General features: G+C 32.7%; 1 protein-coding gene across 1 annotated transcript; it reads right to left on the bottom strand.

Moving 5' to 3' along the window:
• Positions 1-427: 427 nt before the first annotated feature.
• LOC114279640 (uncharacterized) lies at positions 428-1,617 on the bottom strand. The gene has a single exon (XM_028221916.2). It carries the CDS (start codon positions 1,335-1,337, stop codon positions 732-734), a length of 606 nt encoding a protein of 201 aa, XP_028077717.2. The 5' UTR covers positions 1,338-1,617; the 3' UTR covers positions 428-731.
• Between the last annotated feature and the right edge of the window lie 8,113 nt (positions 1,618-9,730).

The raw sequence follows: 9,730 nt of genomic DNA, 5'->3' as shown, positions 1-9,730 counted from the left end.
ACATTAAAGCTCTATCACCATTATCAACAAAGGGAGAAGCCAAGAGAGGCATGAAAGCCAGAGAAACAGTTGGTGAGGCACCAACTGGACACACCCAAAAGCAAGACAGAACCACAGCAAGCAACATCCTACTTTTATTATTTGTCTAGAGACACTAGTTTGTTATAATTGATTGTATAATATATTTTATTGATTATTCTCACAATAATTAGTTGTGTTTTATTACATAATATTTGAATATTTGTCTCCTTAATTATATGTCTCATAGACAAAGTAAATTAGTACGCTCAATTAATCATGTGTCTGCAAGCAAGTTTGATATGCTGTAAAAAAAAATATTAACCTGTTATTGGGATAAAATGAACAAATGTCAGTAATTTAAGTGAATAATTATTTAAATTAATAGTTCAATAACACAAATACTATATTTTGAGTGAACAAAATGATTTTTGCATTCAGAAACAATATGACAATGTTGGTTCCACAAACTGAATATTCATACATATGATATTCAATGCCTTGCATGATTAGCACAAACAAATTGTTGCATGCATGCCCATTAGCTACTAGCAAAGTCAAACATTACAATGACTAGACAACCACATGAACATTCCAACTATTCATACAACTGATTCACAGAAATACTTGACTCACAATGAAGCATATTAACCAGTATACAAACTGGTCTTTTATTTAATCTAGAATGCAACCATCTTAACGAAGCAAGCCTCTCAGTTGGAACTGGTTGGTGGAGGCTTCTTAGGAGGACTCTTTCCAGTGGGTGGCTTGGTTGCATCTTCAACCTCCTCCTCCACTGCAGCTGTTGGTGGCTTGTGCTTCGGCGGCGGCTTTTCTCCCTTGGGAGGTTTCTTACCATCTTCTACTACTTCAACATTTTCAGGGGTTGGTGGCTTCTTCTTTGGTGGTGGTGTTGGTTTCTTACCATCTTCTACTTCAATATATTTAGGGCTTGGTGGTTTCTTCTTTGGTGGTGGTGTTGGTTTCTTACCATCTTCTACTTCAATATATTCAGGGGTTGGTGGCTTCTTCTTTGGTGGTGGTGTTGGTTTCTTACCATCTTCTACTTCAATATATTCAGGGGTTGGTGGTTTCTTCTTTGATGGTGGCGTTGGTTTTTTACCGTCTTCTATTTCAACATCTTGAGGGGTTGGTGGTTTGTGTTTTGGAGGTGGCTTTGCTCCCATGGGAGGTTTCTTACCATCTTCTACGGTTGATGGTGGCTTGTGCTCCGACGGTGGTTTGTGGTGGTCGGCGAAGGAGGAAGTGGTGAGAACCACCACTGCAAGGAACAACACTAGCAGGTGTTTGGTAGACATGTTTGGGCTACTTATCTGATGATGGTGGTGCAAAACTAGTGGAAATAGGTGGCCTTTTATAATGAGTTTGAGCCATTATTGGCTCATCACGTTTAATGTATTGTGAATTTTACTAATTTGTATGGATTCGAACCCTACTATTTTCACTCCAATAATTTCTGTTGTGGTCAGTTTATGTTTCAAGTCCCATCGAAATAAAGTGATTTTAAGTTGTGAGATTTTTATTTATTTAATTATTTTCTAACTATGTAGTAGTTTAATATTATTTTATTTTAATTTTAAACTTGAGATTATGAGTTGTTTTAATAATTGATTATTTTAGTTTACTTTTTAATTTTTTATAAAAAAATATATAAAAATATAAAGAGAATAATTAACTTTTTTGTAACAACTTGTTGAGTTTTAAACTATTTTAACATATTACCAACAAAAAAAAAAAAAAGTTCTATGTATTTGTTGACGTAAAAGCGCAATAAATTTTGTGTACAAAAATTTTTAAGTCTTCTTTGATCGTTTGAATTGGATATTAGACAGTGAATATGATATAATACTTAGGAATATAATATGCTCTAGATTTGACATGGATTATATATATATATATAAAAATATTATATATAATCATATCTATTACCTCTTTTTCTTATTTTAAAATGTAAGTAAATTAATCCTATATGCATTTATGAAGGTGGGCTCACATGTATCAATAGGTTCCATGATAATTAATGATATTTTTTATCAAACATTATTAAAAAAAAGTCACTAATTATTAATTTTCAGCGACAATTTAAAAATTGTCACAAAAAATATCAATAATTATAACTTTTAACGACAATTTAAAAAAATCATCACAAAAATATCACTAACTTTTAACTTTCAGCGACAACTTGAAAATTTTGTTACTGAAAAATATCACTAATTATAAGTTTTAGCAATAATTTATAAAAATCGTGACAAAAAAAAAAGTTACTAATTGTCAATTTTTAACGACATATGCAAAAAATAGTTGCAAAAATTTATTTTTAGTGATGATTTTACTAAAATTTATTTTCAATAGGACTTTATGAGAATTAAGTCTAACTATTAAAATCTGATTTACTCTTAGTTTTTGTCTAACAGTGAGAAAATTAGGTAAGAAAAAAGAGGCCATTACTTCTTGTTTTGTATTTCATTAACAAAAAGAGACATTTATTCATAAATTCTTTTCACTTAATATAAATTATTTTCTTATATTCCAATAAATTTTATGGGTAAAATAGTTATCAAAATATCCTTAATAATAATATTCACATTAACAGTGTAAATATTTCGTGATATGAACATTCACACTGTAAAATATGAATGTTCACGTAATGTTAGAAATATCAAATTTGCTATCAAATGTCTCACATGAGTGTGTAGACCACAACAGTGTGGGGTTCACAACTATGTGAGACATTTAGTTATTTATTTAGTAGAAAATTTAGGATCTATAGCATTTTTCAAGATAAAATTATTCATGAAATATCTTAATATGAGAATTAAGATTTAATGGATCAAATATCCATATAATAAGACTTATTAAAATAAAATAATATATTATGAACTAATTGAAATATAAGTATTTAAAAAAATGATTTTTTAATAAAAATTTATAAGAATATTTTTCTGATTACATAAAACTACAACTAATCCAAGTCAAATTTGAATAATCCAACTACAAAGTGTTAATTATTTCATCATAATTAGGGGTGTTTTAAGAAATTAATAAAAAGTTAATTTTTTAATTTTTTAATTTTTTTAGTGACTTTTTTAACAAAAAAAAAAAAAAACTGACTTTTTTAATAATTTTTTTGTGACATTTTTAGAAAAATTTGGTAAAAAGTCAAAAAAAAATGTCTTTTCACCAAGTTCCAAATTGCTCCTAAGTGCCGTTTTGGCAACAAATAAAAAAGCTACGTTTTTCCAAACCTTCCAAAACGCCACAACTTCCCGAAACGCCAAACCTTCCCAAACCTTCCATTTGGGAAGATCCAAAAAAGCCACTTAAAAATTTATCAAAAAAATTAATCTTTACCAACTTCTCAAATCACTTCCAAATAAATCAAAACAATTGATAGAAAATCAAAAATTAATTTTTTACCAACTTCTCAAAATACCCCTAAATCTTTTTCAGTGGAATTCCTTTGACAATTGAGACCCCACACACACCGGCGCTTCTCCATTTCCCACCTCGGCTGCCGACCTTGAAAGTTACTTTACATGAGGTAGTGTGTTACACGTGTATAAATATATATGGATTATTTTGAAAATTTAGTTAAAAATTAATTTTTTAATTTTTTTTATGAAAAAATAGGTAAAAAAATAGAAAAGTAATATAAGTCAAGATAAATTAAAAGTCAAAATTTGACTTTTAACTATTTTTCCAAATTGGTCCATAGTCTTCAATAATTATAGATGTAGAAACTGTTGGTCAATCTTCACTGTATTTAAAAGGATCAAATTCTGTTGTGTACAAAACAACAACAAGAATAAAAGAAATAGAGGAAATGAGAGAATTTGTTTGATTAAAAAAATCAAACTCGAAATAAAAATAAATAAATAAAACTACAGATTTTATTTTGTTACAAAAACAAAATTAAAATCTGATTAAATAAACAAATAAAGACAGAATAAAATTAAACAACTTACTTGGTTAATTTATTTGAATAACTTTTCTGATCAAGTCCATTGTTTAACACTGTGTCCTTAAGACAGATTCGTCCTCTCCACGGTGCTTTCAGAATTCGGACGTCTATCTCCAGGATGAAATGATCTACCACAAACAATAGCAGCACTACTAATTGTTTGCCTTACGAACACACTAAGTGTTTACACTCTTTCTTTCGGAAGTAAAATGCAGCAAGATGAAGAATATAAATAGCAGAAGTGAAATACGAAATTTCTGAATGGAAAATATCAAATGAGGGTGGTCCTATTTATAGATGTGGAGGTGGCTCTTGGATTTGAATTGAACAGGTATGTGGCTCTTGGTTTTGAATTGAACAGGTATGATACCTGTTGGTTTTGAATTCAAACAGATAGCAAAACGGGAAGGGCCCTGTTTGGGTGTGCACTAATTCCAAACTAGTTTATTTCTGTTTGAAAATGGGAAGGGTTCTGTTTGGATGAGCAATAAATCCAAACCAGTTTAATTCTGTTTGAAAACAGGAAGGGCCCTGTTTGGATGAACAAAAAATCCAAACCAATTTAATTTGAATTCTGGATTTTATTTTAATAAAAAATAAAATTAAATTCAAATATTTTTGGCCCAAAAAGATTAGAAGCCCAACCACGCACCCGCGCCCAAGCCCAGCCCGCCCGACCGGACAGACGGCGGTGCGCGCGCGCGTGTGTGGTGATTTTTGGGTCCAATGGGTCTAGCCCAATTTGCCCATAGCCTCTCCCTCTAAAACACTTGGGTACCCCTTGGGGCACACCCCAAGTATCTCACCCTAAGCCTTATAAACCCTTTCAAAACCTCCCACCAAATCAATGTGGGACAAGCCAATTTACAACCTTAAGGAATTTCCACCAAAACTCCATTTCCATGGAGCACACTTTGGCTTCAATTTCCCATTCATTCGGTAATGGTTTTGAGCAACCAAATATACCACGTGAATCACAATGCGGCATAGAACACGTTACCACTTTGACCCGAGTAAATTGACACTCAGGGCCCACCTAAAAAATAGACCAAACTTGAGGAAAAATTCTGGTTTTACCCAGAATTTTTCCACCATTTCCAACAATCCCCCACATGAATGGAATTTGATGACAACGGAAATGCAACAATATGCAGACTTAACGAAAGAGTATAAGTTGAAAATATCTTGCATCAGGATAGGTAGTTTTCGGCCTTGAACCTTCCCTAGTGATAACCTATCGGACTTACTGGCTAACCAATGGACGCGATGCCTTGAATTGTTCAGTCGTTTGTGTAAGCCAAGACAATAGATTTCACACAAAATATCTTCTAACACATCGTGGTTCTCACTATTGTGTTCATTTTGGCCTTGAACGCACCTGGTTTTCATAAGTGTTTCTAGAGAATTTAGCCTCTTCATTCTCATAGAACCGGCCCCAGTTCAACACTCATATAGGTGATTCTTATTGTGAGTATCTTCGTATACTCATCTTGATTTTATGTCTTAATCAAGATATAAGTAATCATTAAAAGCAAATCTTATCCTTATACCCCTGCAGACAACATATGTTGCAGATATCACTCTCACCATAAGAATGGGTAGGAATTTTAATCCCTTGGTGATTTCTGGCGAGCCATACATAACTTAGTTGTCCCTTTGAACTTAGTTCTTGGGATCTCCAGTCATATAAGTAGGGTTACCATTATGACGACTCTTATGTAATAGGCTTTAATCCCATCCCCTTCGATGAACTATACACTAGCTCTTTTGTCAAACCTTTTGTTAACGGATCCGCAATATTCTCTTTAGATTTTATATAATCTATTGAGATTATTCCATTTGACAACAATTGCCTTACGGTATTATGTCGACGACGAATATGTCATGACTTACCGTTATACATGTGATTCTGTGCCCTGCCTATTGCAGATTGACTATCACAATGAATGCAAATAGCTGGCACAGGTTTTGGCCACATTGGAATGTCTTCTAAGAAGTGATGAAGCCATTCTGCTTCTTCACCTGCTTTGTCTAAAGCAATGAACTCGGATTCCATTGTGGATTGTGCGATGCAAGTTTGTTTCGTGGACTTCTAAGAAACAGCAGCGCCTCCTAGAGTAAAGACATATCCACTAGTGGATTTTGAATCTTTAGTATCTGATATCCAATTGGCATCACAATAACCTTCGAGTACTGCTGGATATCGAGTAAAGTTCAAACCATGATCACGAGTAAATCTTAGATATCTAAGAACTCGAATGATCGCTTTCCAATGGTCTTCTCCAGGGTTACTAGTGTACCTACTCAATTTACTGATAGCATAAGCTATATCAGGACGAGTACAATTCATTAGGTACATTAGGCTTCCAATGATTTGAGAGTATTTTAACTGAGACACTGCATCACCTTTATTTTTCGATAAATAAAGACTGATGTCTACAGGTGTTCTAGCTAAATTCAAATCATCCTTGATAAATTTATCAAGAATTTTCTCAATATAATGAGATTGAGATAATGCATATCCGTCAGATGTTTTAGTAATTTTCATTTCTAATATAACATCTGCAACCCCCATATCTTTCATATCAAATCTTTTGTTAAGCATCTGCTTAGTTGATTTGATCATGTTTTGACTGCTTCCAATGATAAGCATGTCATCCACATAAAGACAAACTATGACATATCATTGGTCAGTGTTTTTAACATAGACGCATTTGTCACATTCGTTTATCTTAAACCCATTAGTAAGCATTGCATGATCAAATTTTTCATGCCATTGCTTAGGTGCTTGTTTTAATCCATAAAGGGATTTTACAAGTCGACAAACTTTCTTTTCTTGCCCTGATACTACAAACCCTTCGGGTTGTTCCATATAGATCTCTTCATTTAGATCACCGTTTAAGAAAGCTGTCTTAACATCCATTTGATGTATTTCTAAATTAAACAACGCTGCTATAGCAATAAGCATGTGAATGGATGTTATTCTTGTCACAGGAGAATATGTGTCAAAATAATCCAGACCTTCCTTTTGTCTGTAACCTTTAACAACAAGTCTTGCTTTATACTTGTCAATTGAACCATCTGCTTTCATTTTTCTCTTGAATATCCATTTTATATCCAAGAGGTTTAGAACCTAGTGGAAGATCCACCAATTCCCAAGTATGATTTTGCATAATGGATTCAATTTCATTATTAACAGCCTCTTTCCACAAAGGTGCTTCAGGACCTGTCATTGCTGCCTTAAAGCTTTGAGGTTCATTTTCTAACAAGTATGTCAGAAAATCTGGACCAAAGGATTTTGATGTTCTTGCTCTCTTACTTCGTCTAAGTTCATCATTAGTTAAATCCTGTTGGTCAAGACTATTACTAGTCTCTTGTGTTTGATTGTCATTAGTCTCTTGACTTTGTGTACAATCATAAGTTCTTTTCTGTGAACTTAATTCCTGTCCTTTCTTGTAAGGAAAGACATGTTCAAAAAACACAGCATTCCTTGACTCTATAATAGTGTTCACATTTATATCAGGTATATCTGATTTATAAGTCAGAAACCGATATGCACTACTATTCTGAGCATAACCAATAAACACACAATCTATTGTTTTTGGTCCAATCTTAGTCTTTTTAGGAACAGGTACTTCAACTTTTGCCAAACACCCCCACACTTTTAAGTATTTGTAGGAAGGTGGTCGACCTTTCCACAATTCATAAGGAACGCTTTTGGTTTTCTTGTGGGGTATTCTATTAAGAACATAATTAGCAGACAATATTGCTTCCCCCCACAAGTTCTGTGGTAAGCCTGAACTTAGTAACATGGCATTCATCATTTCTTTTAGGGTTCTATTCTTCCTGAACTTAGTAAAACCAGAATTTTTCCTCAAGTATTGTTGGTCAATCTTCACTGTATTTAAAAGGATTAAATTCTGTTGTGTACAAAACAACAACAAGAATAAAAGAAATAGAGGAAATGAGAGAATTTGTTTGATTACAAAAATCAAACTCGAAATAAAAATAAATAAATAAAACTACAGATTTTATTTTGTTACAAAAACAAAATTAAAATCTGATTAAATAAACAAATAAAGACAGAATAAAATTAAACAACTTACTTGGTTAATTTATTTGAATAACTTTTCTGATCAAGTCCAGTGTTTAACACTGTGTCCTTAAGACAGATTCGTCCTCTCCACGGTGCTTTCAGAATTCGGACGTCTATCTCCAGGATGAAATGATCTACCACAAACAATAGCAGCACTACTAATTGTTTGCCTTACGAACACACTAAGTGTTTACACTCTTTCTTTCGGAAGTAAAATGCAGCAAGATGAAGAATATAAATAGCAGAAGTGAAATACGAAATTTCTGAATGGAAAACATCAAATGAGGGTGGTCCTATTTATAGATGTGGAGGTGGCTCTTGGATTTGAATTGAACAGGTATGTGGCTCTTGGTTTTGAATTGAACAGGTATGATACCTGTTGGTTTTGAATTCAAACAGATAGCAAAACGGGAAGGGCCCTGTTTGGGTGTGCACTAATTCCAAACTAGTTTATTTCTGTTTGAAAACGGGAAGGGCTCTGTTTGGATGAGTAATAAATCCAAACCAGTTTAATTCTGTTTGAAAACGGGAAGGGCCCTGTTTGGATGAACAAAAAATCCAAACTAATTTAATTTTAGAAGCCCAACCCAACCACACACCACACACCCGCGCCCAGCCGGACGGACGGCGGCGCGCGTGTGGTGATTTTTGGGTCCAATGGGTCTAGCACAATTTGCCCATAACCTCTCCCTCTAAAACACTTGGGTACCCCTTGGGACACACCCCAAGTATCTCACCCTAAGCCTTATAAACCCTTTCAAAACTTCCCACCAAATCAATGTGGGACAAGCCAATTTACAACCTTAAGGAATTTCCACCAAAACTCCATTTCCATGGAGCACACTTTGGCTTCAATTTCCCATTCATTCGGTAATGGTTTTGAGCAACCAAATATACCACGTGAATCACAACGCGGCATAGAACGCGTTACCACTTTGACCCGAGTAAATTTACACTCGGGGCCCACCTAAAAAATAGACCAAACTTGAAGAAAAATTCTGGTTTTACCCAGAATTTTTCCACCATTTCCAACAGAAACTACTGGATATGATAATTGACTCAGTGATCTATGTAATTGTTTTCTGAAACAGTAAAAAAGTCAGAAATTCAAGATTTTAAGTTGATAGAGTGACTTCAGTCCCTTCATGATATACAATTTATTGTAAGTTAAAAGCTCAAAAAGTACAATAAAAAGCATCCCCTATCAATTTTCAAATAATTTTTTTCAATTTATTTAAGTTATTTTTACTTGATAAATTGTAAGTAAAAATTACACTAAATAATCTAGTATAGACTCAAAAAAAAAAAAAAAAAAAAAAAAAAAACAGAATAAGTAAATAAATTTATTACATTAAAGATAAGTACAAAAAAAAATTCTTGAAAAGTTTAACACACTACTATTATCAGAATATATTTAATGACTAATTTAATATTTTAAATTTTAAAATTATATAACTTTTAATTTATATATTATTTTTTTTTATAAAATTAATATTTTAGAATCCCCTCGTCATAATCTATCCAATAAGATTTATTTGATTATGAAATTCTTTAAAAAATAATAATAATAATAAAATTTTATTCTTCAAAATTAACGTATACAGTAAAATTTTATTCTGATTCACAATAAAATT

Source organism: Camellia sinensis, chromosome 6, assembly GCF_055761805.1.
Source record: "Camellia sinensis isolate YWXY chromosome 6, ASM5576180v1, whole genome shotgun sequence".
Lineage (NCBI taxonomy): Eukaryota > Viridiplantae > Streptophyta > Magnoliopsida > Ericales > Theaceae > Camellia > Camellia sinensis.
This window is presented reverse-complemented; position numbering and strand designations above follow the sequence as displayed.

Bases quoted from the DNA above. Each gene is read 5' to 3' on its own strand.
- LOC114279640 (XM_028221916.2), bottom strand. From the start codon at position 1,337: ATGTCTACCAAACACCTGCTAGTGTTGTTCCTTGCAGTGGTGGTTCTC.